This window comes from Paramormyrops kingsleyae, chromosome 23 (genome assembly GCF_048594095.1).
Source record: "Paramormyrops kingsleyae isolate MSU_618 chromosome 23, PKINGS_0.4, whole genome shotgun sequence".
Lineage (NCBI taxonomy): Eukaryota > Metazoa > Chordata > Actinopteri > Osteoglossiformes > Mormyridae > Paramormyrops > Paramormyrops kingsleyae.
In genome coordinates, this window is record NC_132819.1 from 6,155,903 (window position 1) to 6,177,772 (window position 21,870).

Here is a 21,870-nt window from a genome sequence, read left to right on the forward strand (position 1 = left end):
AAGGTGTCTGACACAAGGAGAGCAGAAACTCCACCCCCAGGGAGACAGCTGTTTATTGCAATAGTACAACGTCTAGCGCTGATGTCAATAATTACAATTCGGTCTGCGCAATGCTAGACAGTCAACACCCCAACGCCCATGCGAAAAGCCACAAATTCGTCCTCTCACACGCTAGCAACTCAACCCAAACTGCGCACTTGGAGAACATCCCGAAACAAGGACATTTAATAACCAGTGTGAACAGTGGTTTGTGCAGACGCCAGACGTCACGTGAGATGAGCGTGAGGTATGTGACTACAACAGATGTAGAGGCAGACCTGTCCTTCACAGAAGCGACGCAAACAGTTTTAGCAGACGTTCAGGAAATGTCCCATGCCTGTGACAGGGTAGTGTCACCTTTACATGTGCGATTATGATGCCCAAAAATCAAAGAAGAAAATACAGTGGCAGAAAACAATTAAAATAAAAATGGAAGTTGAAGCTAAAGTGATAAGTAACAGGCATTAGGATCAAGTGTTTTAATCATCAAAAAATTCTGGCATTTATTTTCCAGGATGAACTCAAGGCTGAGGCAAAGGAGATAGAGAGGAGCGTGGATCCGTCACAGTTAATTTGGCAATGACCTGCTAACATTAAGGGACGGAAAATCCCTCTGTTTTCCCTGTGCTGCCCAAACCTTCATGGAGATGGTACGGCTGGTGGAGCACAGTTGTATCTAGCTGATGTTGCCTCCTTTGAGTGTTTTGCAGGAGACTGGTCCCAGTTTGGTCATCAGGTCCCTCTCTTTCCACTGGGCCACACACGCACTGGAGATCTTCAGGTCCACCTTGAAAAAGAGCAGGATTTAAAAAGGCAACAATACATCAGAAACAAAACTGAACGGCTCGAACAGCTGGGCTTTGTAATATGATGATTATGCCGGACACGGGATTCAAACCCACCACCTTCCAGACACACACACACAGCCATAACCCACTGATTTACACACCAAGCAAAAAAAGATGCATGGAATCTTAACTTTTATACTAATGATGTCAGATCAATCAGTTATGATTTGATGAGTTATACTGATCAGATTTCGAGATTAAGATTCATAACGATCTGAAATGTGTTTAATTATTCATTATAATCAGGTTGGTGGTCATTCATTGTAAAGAGGTCAAAGGTTAGAGAGTACTTACAGGGCCAAAATCCCTGGGATTTGGACAGAGTCTCCAAGTCCGGAGACCCCCCACACCACACACACAAACATACACGCACACACACAAACACAACTGGCCGGAGGTACAGATGAAGCTAACGGCTGTTTTCCAGCCTGAAGAACATCTCCTCATTAGTGGGGTCTGTTCTCTGACATGGAGCTTCACGTACCTGCAGCTTCTCAAACACCTTCTTCTTTGGCTTCAGCTCGTCGTCCGGCATGCCGGCCTCGAACCCCTCCACAAAGACGCGGTCTCCAGGCGCGGAGCCAATGGGAGGGTCCAGTGGCTCCACCTTCCTCGGATCGCCCTCGCTGCACCCCGCCACACCGAAGAGAGCAAACAGGTCGCTTCAGAAACCAAACCGAGCCAAAACCCAGATTGCAAAACAGCGAGAAGCCAGGCACTGAGCAACAGAGTGGAGACACACCAAAAGGAAACGATTCTTATATGCCACCATGACTGAAACGCCTCGCCGACTGAAACGCCTCGCCGACAAACGCCTCATGACTGAAACGCCTCATGACTGAAACGCCTCATGACTGAAACGCCTCATGAAATTCTGCAACAGTATTGCAAATAAGTGTTTAACTAAACAACACAAACATAAACAAAAAATGTGAAAAGCAGATGGCAACAGGGCGGGAAATAAGAGCCGAGGTACCAAAATAAGTTCTAGTTTGTTCTGAGCTCAACTAAGTTTGAAATGTGGGAACCATCCGGCTGCCCAGCCTTAGTGGCAGTGCTGTGAAGCCATGAGGTGACATAGGCAGCCCCCTAGGGCACCATCTTCTGGGAGGGTGGAGCAAGCCAATTTCCCTTTCTCTCAGGCAAGAGGTGCCGGCAGTGAAGCTCGCCTAGGTCACCACGTAGGCTTCGAGCAGCACTGCTTCAGGGTGGGATACAGGAAAAGGATGCTGAGGCAGGAGGAGAGGGTCTACTGCAGGGAGAGGAGGAGGTGGGACTCACATGGAAGCACAGAGCAGCATGGCTTGGGACTCGATGCCCCGCATCTTCTGCGGCTTCAGGTTACACAGCAGCACCACCAGTCGGTCCTGAAGGTCCTCCTGGCTTACGTAGTCCACCAGGCCGCTCACCACCGTCCGGGGCTCTGCCTCACCCACGTCCACCTTCTCCAGGTACAGGGAGGTGGCATCAGGGTGCTGGAGGTGGGGAGAGAGCAGTGAGGAGCAGTGGGAGATACAGGGACTACGGAACAGGGGTCCTAGGGGCTGGACTTACCCCACAAAAACACAGTTATGTAAAACAAAATTTTTCACAAAGAACCTTGAGAAAAAATATATATATGATGACCCATATGAGGAAAATCTGGAAAACTAGGTCAAGCGACATGGTGAGAGAGAAGGCAAAGAGCAAAGAGCAGACTGTCAGAAATCGGGCCCTTTTTTTTTTTTTGGAAATGCCTCTTCTGGCCGTCATTGTGAAATCCACCCCAGTCGAGGGTCTGGTCTCGGTGGGTCACCAGAGGTGGTGCCACTGTTACCAAACAGCACTCTCTCCTGTTTGGAGTCTAATGTGCTGGTGTAACAACATGCAAAACTGGCGACAGAACCACTACCCCAAGCCATGCCCAAAGTTCAGAACCAACCCCCCCGGGAGGCAGAGATAGACAGAGTCAGACCCCCGGCGAAATGTCAGCACCTCTGAGAAAGGATTTCAAAACATTCATCATTACGATCTGAGAACCATAGGCCAAGTGAAAAGTCATTTTAAGCTGAAGCCTAAATCTTACAAATAACTAATTTAAACCTTTCAGTTGTAGGCATTTAAGTGGTCAATCAGTAATTATTTAACCCATCATATTCATAGTTCGACTACAACAGCTACAAAATTATTTGACAATTTATAAAAATGAAGCTGAAGACTTCATCTATAACAGTCTGAGAAGTTTAAAGACAGCCAACACAAACTCTGCTTTACAGTGATCCCCCACTACTGTATATCACGGTTCAGCTATCGCGCCCCCACTATATCACGGTTCAGCTATCGCGCCCCCGCTATATCGCAGATTTTTCCCCGACGCTTCACAGTTCTCTGCGTATCGCGTACCTTGCTTGTGGTCTGATTGTTTTCGTTTTAAGCCCTACGATGGCTCCCAAGCGTCCTGCATCTTCTAAGCCTTCTGGTAGCAGTGAGCCTAAGCGCCAGAGGAAGACCTTGACCATTCAGGAGAAGGTAAAACTCCTGGATATGCTTCAGGAAGGAAAGCGTTACGCAGACGTCGCTCGCCATTATGGCTTGAATGAATCGACGGTACGATACATCAAGGATATTACATATTATTATTATTATTATTATTATTATGTTACTCATATCCTTAGACCAACATCCACATATCATATGTGTTGTTTTAATAAGTTTATATTTGTTTAAAGCCTGTGGGAGGGGTATTTTAAGGCTTGAACTATAAAAAAAAAATGTTTATTCATATTGTCTTTCTATATCGCGGGTCTGGAACGCATCTTCCATGATAGGTGGGGGATCACTGTGTGTGTGTGTGTGTGTGTGTATATACACTCACCTAAAGGATTATTAGGAACACCATACTAATACGGTGTTTGACCCCCTTTCGCCTTCAGAACTGCCTTAATTCTACGTGGCATTGATTCAACAAGGTGCTGAAAGCATTCTTTAGAAATGTTGGCCCATATTGATAGGATAGCATTTTGCAGTTGATGGAGATTTGTGGGATGCACATCAAGGGCACGAAGCTCCCGTTCCACCACATCCCAAAGATGCTCTATTGGGTTGAGATCTGATGACTGTGGGGGCCATTTTAGTACAGTGAACTCATTGTCATGTTCAAGAAACCAATTTGAAATGATTCGAGCTTTGTGACATGGTGCATTATCCTGCTGGAAGTAGCCATCAGAGGATGGGTACATGGTGGTCATAAAGGGATGGACATGGTCAGAAACAATGCTAAGGTAGGCCGAGGCATTTAAACGATGCCCAATTGGAACTAAGGGGCCTAAAGTCTGCCAAGAAAACATCCCCCACACCATTACACCACCACCACCAGCCTGCACAGTGGTAACAAGGCATGATGGATCCATGTTCTCATTCTGTTTACACCAAATTCTGATTCTACCATTTGAATGTCTCAACAGAAATCGAGACTCATCAGACCAGGCAACATTTTTCCAGTCTTCAACTGTCCAATTTTCGTGAGCTCGTGCAAATTGTAGCCTCTTTTTCCTATTTGTAGTGGAGATGAGTGGTACCCGGTGGGGTCTTCTGCTGTTGTAGCCCATCCGCCTCAAGGTTGTGCGTGTTGTGGCTTCACAAATGCTTTGCTGCATACCTCGGTTGTAACGAGTGGTTATTTCAGTCAAAGTTGCTCTTCTATCAGCTTGAATCAGTCAGCCCATTCTCCTCTGACCTCTAGCATCAACAAGGCATGTTCGCCCACAGGACTGCCGCATACTGGATGTTTTTCCCTTTGCACACCATTCTTTGTAAACCCTAGAAATGGTTGTGCGTGAAAATCCCAGTAACTGAGCAGATTGTGAAATACTCAGACCGGCCCGTCTGGCACCAACAACCATGCCACGCTCAAAATTGCTTAAATCACCTTTCTTTCCCATTCTGACATTCAGTTTGGAGTTCAGGAGATTGTCTTGACCAGGACCACACCCCTAAATGCATTGAAGCAACTGCCATGTGATTGGTTGATTAAATAATTGCATTAATGAGAAATTGAACAGGTGTTCCTAATAATCCTTTTGGTGAGTGTATATATATACACATAAATAAATATAAATAATAGGGCTGTTATGACAAGCCGTTTAATCGCTAGACTAGATATGTATTGCAGATATCTCTAATTCAATTCTTCCTAGTCAAAAAGAGCATTTCAGATATCCACAATGACATTCTTCCTATCCACAATTGTCATTTCAGATATCCACATCATCATTCTTCCTAGGAGAAATTATGTTACTTTTGAATTTTTGCTAGTCACAATGTATTTTGGATATTCAAAATTACATTATGGATATCTAAAATGGTGGTATCCTTTTCAGTTATCTGAAATTTAAATTATGACTAGGAATAATTGGATTGTAGATCTGAAATGGGAGTTTTTCCTAGTAAGAACTGAATTGCAGATATCCAGAATGAACATTCTGGATATCTGAAATATAATTGTGGATATCTGAAATTGAAAGCCCAATACACATGAATGGCAAGTGACGTAATTTCTCCTAGGAAGAATGACGATGTGGATATCTGAAATGACAATTGTGGATAGGAAGAATGTCATTGTGGATATCTGAAATGCTCTTTTTAACTAGGAAGAATTGAATCACGGATATCTGCAATACATATCCAGTCCAGATTAAATGTCAAAACGGCCACTTATACTTTGTAAAGATTTAAAGAGATCTTAAATAGAATTGTGACTAGGAGAAATAAAGTTTTAGATTTTCTACTAGTAAAAATGCAATTGTGGATATCTGTAATTGCCATTCTGACTAGTAAGAATATAATTATGACTAGAAGAAATATTATTAGGTATATCTAAAATGTAATTACGGATAGGAGTGTGACTTTATTAAATGTTAAAACAGCTTGCCATAGGTTGTCAAAGTTAATGCGATAATAGCGTGTCAACGAGAATTCATTATAACCTGACTAATTTTTTTGACGCCATTAACGCCTGTTGAGTCGGATGGCAGCTCGGGAAAAATAATGAACAAAGGAAAAGGTATTTTGAATGGCAGGTTCAGCTTCAAAACTCTGTCAAATGGGTCCATTGACAAGACCATAGTTATTTGCAGTTACTGTCGATGTGAAATGAGTACATCGAAGTACATCCAGTCTTAAATACCATACCAGGCTGCGGCTCTTCTCAGAACGATAGACGCATTCGCATTTTCATGTCTTAACATATTATGATAATACTTTCGTAAATAGAAATGATTTATTTATGGGTTAATAATATTATTTCTTTAGCTATATGTGAATGAGGCGGTCCGTCACACGCTTCTGTGATGTCTTAACTGTGTAATTTATTTCTTCCTCAAAGTCATTCTCTACGAGAGTATGTTTCCGGTCAAATGGTATAGTTTCCTTCAGTGTCCGAAATTGGATGTAGGCTTATTAAGTTTATTGGGATTTGTAATTATTTCATATATTTTTCATAGTAAATCGTCACCACACCTTCCCAGATCTTCGTAAAATTATTATATTTTCTCCGATTTATATATTATAGGTGCTTCCCAACCCAGTCCTTGGGGACACCGAGACCGTTCGTTTCCTCCCAGCTCCAGCCATACCAGATATTTAGGCTTCTTGATTGGCTGGGGACCGGGTTGGGAAACACTGCCCCCAGCAGATAGACTTCTTTGCGATTTATTGCATACATACATGGAGCAACTTCTGCTGATACGTCCTGATTTTGCAGAGTTTCATGTGTCTCTGGATCAATAAGGGAGGGGCTTGTGTTTCACTTTAACCAACCACAGCCTTTATTCTGTGACATCACCACATTAATTAAAGCCAGTGCTTTCTGTTAAGTAGCAAAGCGCACAGATTTGTAAAGTACCTGCTTTATCCTATATGCCTTTTGTTAAGATACAAAACAAAAGAACATGCCCCAACACTGCCCCAACACTACCCCAAGCCATGCCCAAACACTATGCCAACACTAGACTATGCCATGCGGTCCATTGTTTATTTTTATTATTATTATGTATTCGTTAATTTGTTTGTAAATCGCAAACTTTTAGGTTGTAACATTTGTACAACTATTGCGTAACTTTCGGATGAGCAATGGCTACCAAAATGATATAAAATACAGCATATTACCTGATATTTTCAATAAAAAAAAAACACTATCACCAACAAACATTATCACAGCGATTCGAGGCTGAGACTGAAGCGTTTTGTATCTGCTGAGAGAAGTGCCGTGTGACTGATTTCCCCGCGTGTACAAGTTATCTGAGGTCGGCGTTCACAGTTGGACTTCTGCGATTCAGATCGAGTTTTAGGTCATTTTTTTTCTAACTGGTTGGTTCGACTTTGAAGAAATTCGAGTTCTAATGAGTTCTAGTACTGAGGTACCACTGTATTTTAATCTATTGACAGCCCTAATATATAAATCTTTCAGTTCTTCAACTCTTGACCAGGATAAATGGGGGGTAGATGTCGTTAACATTTAGGTCATTCAAACTCTGTTACAACTCATTGCATATTATCTGTATCTGGCACATTATTTTATTTATTTATGTATATCATGAACGAACTCAAACATAAAAAAAAATATCAGCATAACAAAATTTTGGTTTTTGTGGTCTGTCAAATCTGTGTCTGGACTCAGACTCCTCGCACGCAGCCTGAAGTTTTCGTAAGTCACACTTACAGCCCTAAGACCGGTGCCCTCCCTGCCTTACCTGCTCCACGCTCACGATCTTGCCCACCCTCATGTCCAGGCGAGCAGGAGTTATCTCCTCTTCATCAGAGTTTTTGGGGTTTCCTTTGGCGCCCCCCTCTGTTAGCAAACATACAAGAAATCCTGTAAATGAAAACACCTCTACACATTTTGACAATGTAAACAAGTTCCTCTGGGAAAATAAAAGTTTTCAGAACGAGATGTTGGACAAGCTGGTGCCACATACTTTTACCCACATCGTGTACATTACATAAACACACATTTTCTAAAGAAATGTACTACAGCCTGACTATCTTCATTTAACCAGCTACCAATCCTAAGTTCAGCTCTAATTACTGGGTCACCAAACTCCCAGTATGTGGAGCTACCCTGCAAACATTTAGAATGAAATTCAGGCCTGCATCACACCAAATGAAGGGCAGCTGGTCATGCAGTCATGTTGGACATGACAGCCAATCAGAGGTCAGAGTAACTCGGGGGCGGGTCTCATACAACTGAATCGTTAAATCGCGATTCAGTTTGTCAATGTTTTGTACCTTTGCAACGTTTTATTAACTTCAGGACAGTTTAACACCAGCAGAGTCAAATGTTTTAATTTTCCAAAAAAAAAAAAAACATTTGTTGATAAAAATGATGCAGTTCAAGCATAGCATGCTAAGTGCACTGCAATGCAGAAATGGCCTCCAGATCACTCACTGCTTTTGGCCAGCTCTGGGTAGGCGCGGCTGGTGAGCTTCTGCAGCTCGGGGCTTCCAAACTTCTTCCTGATGGGGTCCAGGAGCTTGTTGAGAGCCACCTCTACCGAAGCCTTCAAGTCCCCCGGGTGGATGAGCTGCGGTGCAGGTCATCACATGTCAGACCCTGACCTTTTTTTTTTTTGTTTTTTAAACATTATTTTCGCACGAACTGCAGATTTAACTTTGAGCCGTCTACACCTGTAATTTGCGATCGTGAAATTAGCAGGCAGCAAACAGAGGGTCCCACCTCCTCCGCGAAGTCCTTCTCCACCTCCTCGTACTTCGCGTACACTCTATCACCTCCCCACTTCTCGTCCCTTTTGATGACAAACTCTGCAAGAAGACGGGTATGTTCAAATTTTGCAGCATTAGTAGGCAATAGTTCGCCGAACCGTCTCAAGAAAAAAAACGGAGTTGCAGTTCCTATTGTCTACCACAAGAGGGCGAACAACAACAAGACACCTGAGTGCAGGGGGAAGAGCACATGTTTGACGAAAGAGAGGACGCCATTGTTTTGGACGTTGCCTGGCTCGCAGAAGGCCTTCTTCAGCTTCTTCTTCACATCCTCCTTCTTGTCCAGGAGGTCAATCTTGGATTCCTAAGACACCACAAGATATCAAAGGGAACAGCGTAAATTAGCAGCTGTCTGATAGCAGTAATCAGACAAGTCAAGTAAATTTTGTTTAGTGGTGAAAATGCCTCAGCATTTTGGTGCAGCTGTATAACGGTGTCACACCTCTTCAGACGAACTCATCTTGCCCCCCGTCAGCCCGGGAACCATGGGGTTCATCATGTGAATCCTTTTGGAGTATCCCAGAGAAGGAAGATACTGCAGGACACACAGAGTACATCAATCTGCGTTACTCAATCAAGTTCAGCTCTCCAGTCATAGCCGTCAACCAATAGGAGTCTAGAATTATGCTCCTCTCCCATTGGCCGATCAAGCATCACTCCCAACATCCCAGAATCAAGATAGCTACTTTTTTTGTGATTACACTGACATTTCCATTTATTTAACAGATGCTTTTAACCAAAGTGATGTAGATTTTTTTTGGGGGGGGGAAACGGGATCAGACAGTCCCAATAATAAGCCTTCCCTGGGGGGAAAGGGCCTTGCTTCAGGGGCCAAATGGTGACATCACTCTGCTGACCCTGGGATTCAAACCAGCAACCTTCCCATCACAGCCACAGCGTTCTAACCCACCGTGTCCCAACTAATTAAAAACAGATTCAGTACCGCACCCTGATTTGGCACCGTTTGCCAGCTATGCAGCAGCAGAATCGGCCACATGCCATAGACACCGGCAGGGACAGCCGGACATAGTACCTTCTCAGCCAGCGTGAAGATCTTCCTCTGGTCCACTCCCCCAAACTGAGCATCCACCTTCAGGTGCTCTTCATCCAAAGCCTAGTTGGGGGGGATGTTACCATTAACCACGAAAATCACTCATTTGCTGATTTATTTGATATTTTAAAACATTTCCTTGAGTACAATAATCTACATTCCAACTGCCTGCAAAGGTTCTCACTTGGGTATCCACTCAGTTTGTTAACCATAAAGAACAAAATACAATGTACACAATGCATCAATATGCTCAATCTGATTTTGCCAAGTTCAATGTATCCCTGGGTCAACAAGGGAGGGGCCTGTGTTTCACTTCTTTAACCAATCACAGTCTTCATCGTATGACATCACTGCATCGATCTGTTTTCTTCTTATTTTCAAACTGAAGGCTTCCGGCCATCTGGCTGGGGGCAGTGTGTGGCTCAGCAGGCTAAGCCTCTGTGCTTGTGGTCACAGGGTTGCTGATTCAAGCCTTTTAATTATTGTTATTATTATTATTATCATCATAAAACAAAGACATGCCCTTACAGTGCTCCATGCAGCCTTTGCAGGTAAGCAGTGTTATTTTGTTTTGTATCTTAACAAAAGGCATATAGAATAAAGCAGGTACTTTACAAATCTGTGTGCTTTGCTACTTAACAGAAAGCACTGGCTTTAATTAATGTGGTGATGTCACAGAATAAAGGCTGTGGTTGGTTAAAGTGAAACACAAGCCCCTCCCTTGTTGATCCAGAGACACATGAAACTCTGCAAAATCAGGACGTGTCAGCAAAAGTTGCTCCATGTATGTATGCAATAAATCGCAAAGAAGTCTATCTGCTGGGGGCCAGTGTTTCCAAACCCGGTCCCCAGCCAATCAAGAACCCTAAATATCTGGTATGGCTGGAGCTGGGAGGAAACAAACGGTCTCGGTGTGCCCAAGGACTGGGTCGGGAAGCACCAGCCAACGCCAGCAGCTCTCAAACTTCATGAGCCAAGTACCATTTTGGAACCAGGATTCAGCAGCGTGCGGCTCAGACACAGCACAACCACAGCAGTTAGCATTTCCATGAGAGAGCTCAGGCTGCTTGTCATGATGAGAAACTATCAAAATGAAAACGATTCAGATATCAAGTAATTTACAATGATTTCACTGATCTACCACACTGATCCTTGATTTTAGTTCTTTTTTTTTTAGCACAGATAAATCGCCAGTCTTCTGGGGGCACTCAGATGCCACAGTTTGAGAGGCACTGGCCCAGGTGCCGGGTGCGAGTGGCACTCTACCTGCAGGCCTGGATAGAGCAGCCCGCTCAGCAGGGGGTGCTCCACTTGCTTCACCACCTCAGCTCCAGCCTTCTTGGCGTCGTGCTCAGTGACCACTGAGGACAGCCGATACACATCCAGGGTGTACTCCCTACAAGCACAGGGAGGGGTCACAAGAGGACAAGCCTTGCCTGGAACTAACTTGGGGGGTGTTATTGTGCCAATGACTAAATAATCCATCCATCCATCCATCACGCCCACTTGCCCTATGCAGGACAGCGGGGTCTGAAGCCAGGAAATAACCCAGGACAGGGCAAACATGCACTTTAGCAACTCCACTTCACCTTAACATGTGTTTGGAGATGTGAGGGGGCACACGCATAGGGCCATGGTGGAGACTCAAACCCTGCACTCCAGAGATGCAAGGCAACAGCGCCGATGTAAGCTAATGTGTGCAAACCACTGTACCATCGCACCATAAGTGAATAACGCGAAAGCAAAATATTTCACAATCACCAAATTCCAGGAAATGATTCCTTCCATTCAGCTTAAACAGAAGACATCCATCAACATACTGTCTACAGGAGTGCCAAGACTGCAGCAGCACCTAAAATAAACAGGTATTTCACCTGTAGGCAATCGAAGCTGCCAAACTGGAATATGGCAAAACGCTGGAAAACCAGTTTTCAACAAACAAGCCATCTACAGTCTGGAAAGGAATGCAGACATTAACCAACTACAAAAAGAAAAATGCCACCCAGCTACTAGATGACCATCGACTGCCCAATACATTAAATTAATTTTACTGCTAGTTTGAAAAGCCACATTCACGCATCATACAGCCCTCGCCCTCACAGCCCTCACCTCCACAGCCCTCACCTCCACAGCCCTCACCTCCACAGCCCTCGCCCTCACAGCCCTCGCCCTCCACAGCCCTCGCCTCCACAGCCCTCACCTTCACAGCCCTCACCTTTTCAATGGCCTTCTTCACAACTGGGTTCCTTCACACCTCGCCCACACTCTCCCCAGCTCACCCCCCCCCCCCTAATTCCAGCCACCTCCTCATAAGAATCAACGACAGAGATGTAAACAAGATCTTCAGGAGTCAGAATACAAGGAAAGCTCCTGGTCCAGACTCTGTCTCCCCAGCCTCTCTGAAGCACTGTGCAGATTCACTGTCACCTGTCTTCACAGATATTTTCAACTAGTCACTGGATCTTTGTGTTGTTCCAGCCTGTTTTAAATCATCCATAATAACACCTGTTCCAAAGAAACCCAGAGTCTCTTGCCTCAATGACTACAGACCAGTGGCTCTCACATCGGTGTTAATGAAGGTTTTTGAGAGACTTGTGCCTCATACCTTAAAACCATCACGGACCCATTTCTTTACCCCCCATTTATTCCAAGCGACTTGCTATGACGGCAAATACTTTTTTATTTCGAGTCGTGCCATCTAAATCCCGCTGGATCTGTTCATCCGACCATATGGCGATTAAAGCCTGTGTTTCCTCGTTTGTCCATCCTTCCATTTTACTTTTCTCAATATTTTTGTTTCTACTGCTTTTTATTTCGTTTCTCGCTGTTCGCTGTGTGTATTTTGTGTTTCAGCGGCAGGCTATTTGCATAACCAGTTCGACAGCAAATACGTTTGCAAATCCCACTCCAAAGTACCAAAGAAGTACCCCAGCTGGTTTGGCACTTTCAGTACTGGTACTCGACCGGAAGTCAATGGAAAAGCGAAAGTACCGTACTTCGTGCGGTGGAAAAGCGCCCATCGAGTCCTGCTTTGGATCAGCCACTGAGCGAGACAAGGCCAGACTGCAACACATCATCCACTCAGCAGAGCGAATAATCGGCATTAACCTGCTTACCCTCCAGACACACCTGAACCAGGAAACGAGCATACAAAATCTTTGAGGTCCCATCTCACCCAGCTCACCACATCTTTCAAACCTTACCCTCCAGGAGAAGACTCAGGGCAATCAGAACCAGGACCACAAGACACGCCAAGAGCTTCTTCCCTCAGATTGTGTCTCTCATTAACCAAATCAGTCTCTGAATGGACTTAATTGTCAGCTGCAATGAAATATCGACCAGCATAACCAATGAACAACTGATAAACTTCCTCTATGATTATATTCTGCACTCTTGCACATTAAGATTTGCACTGAAGGGACTGCATCCAACTTCATCATATTTTGTATGATGACAATAAAGATTCATTCATTCATTCATTCATTCATTATGCACACATACTGCTAACTCTGTATACATATTGCACTCACACACCATATAGAGTTGACTTGGCTACTACTGCACTATTTAAGAGCCCTTTAATTTATTATATCATATATATATATAGTTTATATTAATATTGTTTTATATTTATACTACAATTATTACTATGCACATACATACACATACATAATTACTCATAATTACATGTTTAATCACATCACTACCATCATTACTGCTACTGTTAAAAATTAATTACCATATAATTACCCAATTGCCAATCTAGTGTTTATTACTTTCTGTACATACCTTTGATAATTGTTGTATGTTTTTTGTAATGTCTTCTAAAAGCACCACCAAGGCAAATTCCTTGTATGGAAACATACTTGGCTAATAAAAAGGATTCGGATTCTGTGCAGCACATACTTACACACTGACAAATGACAGAATCAAAAACTTACCGATGTTTCAAAAGGAGGGTGTGAAAGTGCCGAATGCAGCCTTACCTGCTGAGCTGGAAGTCTGTCCCTTTGACAAACTTCAGATTCTCCAGGGGCACGCCGATGCTCTCCAGCATGGCCTTGATGACCTGCTCGTAGTACTGAGTCCGGAGCTCCAGCAGGTCCCAGGGAGCCTTCATGTTGTCCAAGTAGGCATGCAGGTCTGCAAACAGGATGGTCACCTGCAGGGTCCATAGAAAAAAAATATGTAGTACAACATAGGGGAGGGGGCTGCAACCAGGAGGTCGTAGGTTCGAGTCCTGGTCTCAGCAGAACACTCACACTAGTAAGTAATCTGTACATATAATAATACAAGTTTAATAAACGTGTCGGACTTAAAAGTGCAAAATGTACCGCCACATCTCCAACGTCTTTTGACCTAGTTTAACCACAATAGATCCTCTTTTAAAAGATATTGATACTCAATATTTTAGGCTTATAAAATTGTGGATGTAATAGTAGGAATAGTACAGAAAAGCCTGCATTCTGATAAATGACCTAAAGCCCTAATGTTTATTGCGCATGCAGCATAGAATCACGACTATATTGTGATGTGATATCGTGCAGCCCAAGGCCTGATACTGCGTTCAGACCCCAAACACCATGTATAGGTGAAGAGGAAATAAGATCCATCAAATATCAGTTACATTCACAGGGTAAAATATCTGCCTCAGTCACCTGTCCCTTTACTGCCACTAAGCAATGTTGCATAAATTTTGATGTATTTTTTTATTTCCAAAATTTATGTACTAGATCATCAATCATACTATGTGTTAGAGCTGGGCGATATGGCCTAAAAATAAAATCTCAGATTTTTTTCACAAAAAATCCGATTTCCAATTTTAATCGATTTTCCCCTCCCCTACTCAAAGTCAAACTACAGATGACAAAAATGGTTCAAAACAAGTTTTAAATTTATTTAGCTTTTTTTTACTTTAGGGTTAAAGTGCAATCTGAGAAGCCATAAAAGATGCTTGTAAGTGAGATGGCAGACCACGCCATTGTAAACACTTTTAGAAACATGTAAAAACTTTTAGAAAGCTTTCTCTACAGCTTATTTTCAAACTGGCAACAATACAATATGCCCTCCAACTTAGAAATAAAAGTAATAAGTAATATTGTAATAATAATAATAGAAAAAAACACACACAATTTTATCATGTCAGCTTGGTATTAAGTAAACACTTTTATGCCATTGGGCTTGACATAGTGCAAAAGAAAGCTTTTGAAAAATTGCCAGTGTTAAGAAAAATGAGGCACATACTTCGGGTCTAAAACTTTTAGCATGTTAATGAATCCCAGCTTTTCCACAGTATGTACAGGTCCTTCTCAAAAAATTAGCATATTGTGATAAAGTTCATTATTTTCTGTAATGGACTGATAAACATTAGACTTTCATATATGTTAGATTCATTACACACAACTGAAGTAGTTCAAGCCTTTTATTGTTTCAATATTGATGATTTTGGCATACAGCTCATGAAAACCCAAAATTCCTATCTCAAAAAATTTGCATATCATGAAAAGGTTCTCTAAACGAGCTATTAACCTAATCATCTGAATCAACTAATTAACTCTAAACACCTGCAAAAGATTCCTGAGGCTTTTAAAAACTCCCAGCCTGGTTCATTACTCAAAACCGCAATCATGGGTAAGACTGCCGACCTGACTGCTGTCCAGAAGGCCATCATTGACACCGTCAAGCAAGAGGGTAAGACACAGAAAGAAATTTCTGAACGAATAGGCTGTTCCCAGAGTGCTGTATCAAGGCACCTCAGTGGGAAGTCTGTGGGAAGGGAAAAGTGTGGCAGAAAATGCTGCACAACGAGAAGAGGTGACCGGACCCTGAGGAAGCTTGTGGAGAAGGACCGATTCCAGACCTTGGGGGACCTGCGGAAGCAGTGGACTGAGTCTGGAGTAGAAACATCCAGAGCCACCGTGTACAGGCGTGTGCAGGAAATGGGCTACAGGTGCCGCATTCCCCAGGTCAAGCCACTTTTGAACCAGAAACAGCGGCAGAAGCGCCTGACCTGGGCTACAGAGAAGCAGCACTGGACTGTTGCTCAGTGGTCCAAAGTACTTTTTTCGGATGAAAGCAAATTTTGCATGTCATTCGGAAATCAAGGTGCCAGAGTCTGGAGGAAGACTGGGGAGAGGGAAATGCCAAAATGCCTGAAGTCCAGTGTCAAGTACCCACAGTCAGTGATGGTCTGGGGTGCCATGTCAGCTGCTGGTGTTGGTCCACTGTGTTTTATCAAGGGCAGGGTCAATGCAGCTAGCTATCAGGAGATTTTGGAGCACTTCATGCTTCCATCTGCTGAAAAGCTTTATGGAGATGAAGATTTCATTTTTCAGCACGACCTGGCACCTGCTCACAGTGCCAAAACCACTGGTAAATGGTTTACTGACCATGGTATTACTGTGCTCAATTGGCCTGCCAACTCTCCTGACCTGAACCCCATAGAGAATCTGTGGGATATTGTGAAGAGAAAGTTGAGAGACGCAAGACCCAACACTCTGGATGAGCTTAAGGCCGCTATCGAAGCATCCTGGGCCTCCATAACACCTCAGCAGTGCCACAGGCTGATTGCCTCCATGCCACGCCACGTTGAAGCAGTCATTTCTGCAAAAGGATTCCCGACCAAGTATTGAGTGCATAACTGAACATTAATTATTTGAAGGTTGACTTTTTTTTGTATTAAAAACACTTTCCTTTTACTGGTCGGATGAAATATGCTAATTTTTTGAGATAGGAAAAGGGTTTTCATGAGCTGTATGCCAAAAGTTTTTAAAGTCTTTGCAACGAGGACTTGTTTGGTCTGTGTCCGACCTTGCAAAACCGAACCAATTCCATATTACAGATGTAGCAACACCTTTCTTGGGCACAAGTGCCAGCTTTTCCCCTGTCATTGCCATGTTAGTGAATCTGCTACAGTGTTTGGGTGCGCCGCGCTAATTTACCTGTGAAGAATGGTGCGTCGCATTAGTTCCGCTTTTGGCGCTCGTGTGTAAAAAAAAAAAAAAAAAGTAATAACATCGATTTTCATGAAAACACATCGTCCTGAACTGTAAATTCTAATTAATCGATTAAATTGATTTATCGCCCAGCTCTACTATGTGTCTACCAAATTTGGAAAAGATCCATAAAATGCTTTAAGAGTTACTGTGTTCACAAGATCAAGTGTATTCTATAACCGCCCTTTATGTCCTTTTTTGCCACCTGAGACTACTGGACTGAAAAGATCCATAAAAGACTTTTTGAGTCATCATATAAAAGGCATCAAGGATCTGAAACTGCCCTTCTCTTTGCTATCATTATGCATTATACTTCAATTTTGGTGTGATCGGTCTAAAAAATTTCAACTGTTCCTGATCTTCATCCATACAATGTGCCTGCAATGTTAGAAAAAGGTCCATCAAATACTTTGAACTATTGCACTAACTATCTGTGGCAGACTGGCCTCAAAACCATATGCATTCCCCGCTCAGTGAAATCAATAATAATGTCCCAATGTGTGTCACTCTGACACCCGGTGTGACCAAAAGCCATTCCAAGCAGACAAACAGCACTGCTGGGATCACCAACACGGACATCTTCATACCTCACAGCCAGCCTTCAGGAAGTCTGCAATCTTGGACATGGGCACGAAGTAGGCGACATGGGGCTTCCCCGTGGTGGCTGTCCCCCAGTACACCTTCAGCTCCCTCTCCTGCAAGATCTGCTTCAGTTTGTCCTCCCCCAGCACCTCCTGGAGAAGAAGCAAGCCTTCTGAGTCCCAACCCACAGAGCTGCCCCTACCAAAGAATTGTAACTTTTTTTGTTCAGTTCATAATTCAAATAAACCTTTCTATGAGTAGATATTTCCAAATCTTTGACTGGTACTGTATGTATTAAACTGCTCCTCAAATACTTAACGTCTAAGCTGACAAGCGCGACTTTCGATTTCAATTGGTTTGTAAGAAGCAATGCGAAAACCTCACCTGAAGGTTCCGGGTGATAAGATGGAACTTCTCCTCTGGGCTTTGCTGTTCCGCCATCACGACAGCCTGCTTCTTACGACGTGAAGACTATAGGGAGCACAAAAGCAAGTTTTTTTTAATGCAATGTACCGAACACGTCCCAATCATCATATAATGAAGAATTTCCGAAACGAGATTTATTGAGCAATCACGAAGTCCAGGCCTAGGTCGGCCATGCATTTTCTACGAACTAAGTGAATGCATTACCAATATTATAATAACTGCCAGAACGTACAGCATCCATTTAACAATGTACATATTACAGCAGCATGTCGGCGCACATGCTTCAATAACATGACGTGTTTAGCGCCAACCATTGCGCGCAGATAAATTCACCCAGCCTATCGTTAATAAAAAATGCTGTCTACGTCGTTAACAGCGCAAAAATATAACTGAAATACTTATTTAGTTTTGGCTTAAACTGAGCTTAAGGGTGGGTAGTCAAGAAAACATTATGCTAGCTAACCTACTAAGACTGAATGGATCTTCCTGGTTATGAAGTTTGGTCAGCCAATTTTGACAATCTAGACAAAAAAGGCAACAGAAAAACGTAACAACGATTTTAGCGTGAAAATAGCATGTCGGACAGAACTCTAACTCACTGAATCAGCAAAGATGTAGGAAAAGAGCGATCCGGGTTTACTGATGCCGGGTGGTGCGTCCCTCGCTCAATGTGTCAATGTGTTACATCAGCACTAGTCTGTTTCGGCGATCGACTACACGGGCCAGGAAAAGCAATCAGCACCGAGCAATCGATTAAGGTTTTCGACTTTCGCTGCGTTTAAGTCACGTGTTTTCTTTGAGCTTCTGTATTACAGAGTTGCCAACTTCCATACCTGGCGTGGCACTCATGCAAGAAATATTACGGCAAATCTATATTATTCCATTACAAAACTGAAACTAGCTCCATTAAAAGCGTTGGGGTAGTTTGCAAACCCTACAGACTATTTACAAGGTAATAAAACTGTGACATACGTGCAAATGCGTGTGCATGTGTGTACAGACTTGAATCTCACTCCAGCCAGCTGACCAAAGTTAGAAACCCTGATATTATTTAAAAAACACATTTTGATTTAGTACGGCATGCTGCACGGATATAAACTGATGCATCTGAAATGCATTTAGGCCGACTCGTGTGATTCCACACGCCGTGTTTGCTGAAGAACAACAAAATGACAACAAAATATACTGTGGAAACCAGAAACACAACAATGCTGTATCACTGCAATTTATGGAATATATCTTTTTGACAGCTTATTTAACTTTTTTGTATGGGGTGGCTAACAAGCTGATCACATACATATATTGTTTTGGGTGTAAAATTATTACAGTGGGAAACTAGATTAGATTAAAGCTTAAAGCCACTGATAATTATGCCAAACGATGACAATTGTACAAAACTATTTGCATATATGTGTATTAAAACATTTGGAAATTTGTGTGAGGCAAAGAGAAATGATATTCTGCTGTGCAGAAGTAACATTATGTAGGTATGTTACAAACTCCTGATTCCCGCTGCGTCGCTCTTCCGCGCAGGTGTGTTCACGTCATCACGAGTTTGGTGGATGCGGGGAATAGCATAGCCGCGGAAAAAGTTGAACGGTAGGTTTATCTTTAAAGTTCCAGGTGCACACGCTTATAGATGACATAGTTCACATTTTTCGTCACAACCTCGATTTCGAATTTTTGTTGTTGACCGGTCAGAAGTGTTTCCTTTTCCCGTTGCAAAATTACCGATAAATTACTTCTCAAAGGCATCGCTTCAAAATCACTAGAGGTAAATAGATTTTTAATAAAATCCTATAGATTTGATATATCATTTATTCAACCATGTCTGTGTGAAATTTCGTGAGAATTCTTAGTTGCGAAGTCAATGGTTTTGCTTGCGAACGAAAGCTTTCCCTACTGAGCGGTCACGGTAATGAGGTGCCCCAGAGGTCACTTGACTGCTATACTGCAACCTGATTCGTCAAGCGCGTTTGTTTACATTGTAGATGACCAAGTGTGTTTGTTATGAGAGATCTTTCACTGATATTTTGTGCATTCCTGCAGGGCTTTTTTCACTAAAACAGCTTATAAAACAAATTGATTATTTTTTTTTGAATTTATTTAAATTATTTACATAATTTATTCAATTTCTTTAAATTTCTCAACTTAAGATCACAGCCTTTGTTTAAAATACATTAAGAACAAAAGATTTTCTGTTATATGGGGGGTTTGGATTTTTTTGTAACATACCTACATTATGGTGTGGGGATTATACTTCTTATTTTGGAAATGTTGTCATCTGCGAATTGTTCCAAATCAATCAATTTGCTAAAGAAAAATGATCAATCAGTGACAATGAGAAAGTGGGAACCAACTCATTCAGAATTATGGAGCTCAGGAGCATACTTACACTGACAAACTGACGATATATCTAAGCATTTTGACTCTCATGGTTAAAACGATGCTTATTGTACTTTTCATTTTGCTGGCACTGATTAATTCATTGGTGGAATTATGTGCTTTTCAGACATTTGTTTTGGATAAGTACAGGCTTTGCAGCTAAACCATAGTGCTTTGCTGTATGCATGAATTGGTTTGATAAATGTTCTTATAATCTTGAGAACTTAATTGTTAGGTATGTTTTATGAAATGTGCCAAAGCAATCAAGAAAAACGGTAATAGACACTTCCCGAAGTTTATCTTAATGATCGACAGTTGGAACAACTGTTCGTGTGAAAAACTGCGCAGCTCTTGCTGGCTCTGCGCTACGCATCTGGCCATGTCTGATCACATTTTTTATGACAGCTTAAGGCGATGGTTGTTGTGCTATGCAGAAAAACAAACACATCCAAATTACTGTAAGTTCTTTTGCACGCTGTTTCTCAATGTTGAAAAGAGCCAGATTCATCAGACGGTCATGTGATGTGGTTGTATGGCGCATGTGATTTTTCACAAGTTTCCAAGCTGAAAAGCTGCACTCACACCCTACAGTCCCCACTGGCAACCTACTGCTGTGTTATGGGTTCAAACATACTAGTGTTTTGCGGCTCTTTATGTCTTTTTACTAAAACGAAAGCCAGGTCATTAAATCTAAATGCTCCTAGAAATCATGTGTTTGAACTCCGTTTAGTGAGCGACTTCAGCTTACTTTTGGCTAACATCACAGTAACTAATTGTTGAATTTCCATTAGCATACGAGCCATACATTGCTGATTTAGCATACTTAACATGCATTACTGATTTAACTTTGTCTTAAATTCGGGTGTTTGGTTAGACCTAATTAAGACTTCGCTCGAAGACGCAGCGCAGCTCAGTGGCTCTTCTACTCCGCACCCGCGCGCAGGCAGGCTCGCGCTGTCAGCGCGTTTTAGCGCAGTTCCCTAGCGAAGATTTTGCAGGACCTAAGATTGCATTTATTTGATTTCTCTCCATGTCCCATTTGTTTCAGTGATTTGAGCAACTTATGGACGTAGTGGCGATTGTATGATTACAGTTTTAGCAACTGAAAAGTTTAGGGGGAAGATGTGGGGCAAGACCTGCTCCCCCCATGCCCCAATGTAGATCCGCCTCCGCATGTCATACTCTATCAACGGATCCAGGAGAAACACTTTAATGTCAAGCAGGTCGAAAGTGGCTTTACGCCTAAACAAATCGAAAATCTTGAGGTGCCTGCGCCAAGTTGCTACTCAAAAACTTGAATTTCTCCCAACGTGTGAAACCAAGATAGAAATAAAAGCGGATTAAACTAAACAGATACATGGTGGGAAAACAGAAAGTAAAACAGAAAAAAATATTACTCGTAAAAACAAGACGATTATGTAATTAATTCGGAAAAATAGAACCGATTTTTTCCGCAGGTGATAAGATGGCTTATTCAAGTGTTTGTTGTATCGCCATAAATTTCTGTGGCTTTCTTTTTTATTACTTTTAGAAAATTAAAACTTTTCCAGAATAGTGCTGTCAGGGTTCTCACAAGATTACGAAAGTATTCTGATCTTAGATCAGCCGCATCGGCTTCCCACCAAACAAAACAAGCTGCAAAATGCGCCTGCTGACATCTACCCACTAAACATTGGACGTCGGATAGGCGTGCAGATCATGTCTATATTAGGTCCGTCAGTCCATGACCAATTCTGGACATCTATACAACGTCCAAACTAGGTCCACAATTTGAACGTCCATCCAT

At 42.5% G+C, this 21,870-nt stretch overlaps 1 protein-coding gene across 1 annotated transcript; it reads right to left on the bottom strand.

The window, feature by feature from the left end:
- Nucleotides 1-34: 34 nt before the first annotated feature.
- Nucleotides 35-18,438, bottom strand: yars1 (tyrosyl-tRNA synthetase 1). Its single transcript, XM_023831978.2, has 14 exons — nt 18,299-18,438; nt 17,658-17,744; nt 17,279-17,425; nt 13,683-13,858; nt 10,963-11,092; nt 9,679-9,759; nt 9,088-9,180; nt 8,814-8,949; nt 8,599-8,684; nt 8,311-8,446; nt 7,616-7,713; nt 2,169-2,362; nt 1,372-1,513; nt 35-826 (listed from the first exon to the last, which is right to left on the bottom strand). Exons 2-14 carry the CDS (start codon nt 17,712-17,714, stop codon nt 716-718), a joined length of 1,587 nt encoding a protein of 528 aa, XP_023687746.1. The 5' UTR covers nt 17,715-17,744; nt 18,299-18,438; the 3' UTR covers nt 35-715.
- Nucleotides 18,439-21,870: the final 3,432 nt, after the last annotated feature.

Excerpts from the sequence above, each read along its gene's own strand:
- yars1 (XM_023831978.2), bottom strand. The coding sequence starts at position 17,714 with ATGGCGGAACAGCAAAGCCCAGAGGAGAAGTTCCATCTTATCACCCGG. Across the intron at positions 9,760-10,962 it reads TGCTCTATCCAGGCCTGCAG|GCTTTGGATGAAGAGCACCT; the intron begins GTAGAGTGCCAC and ends CCCCCCAACTAG. Across the intron at positions 2,363-7,615 it reads AGATCGTGAGCGTGGAGCAG|CACCCTGATGCCACCTCCCT; the intron begins GTAAGGCAGGGA and ends CCCCACCTCCAG.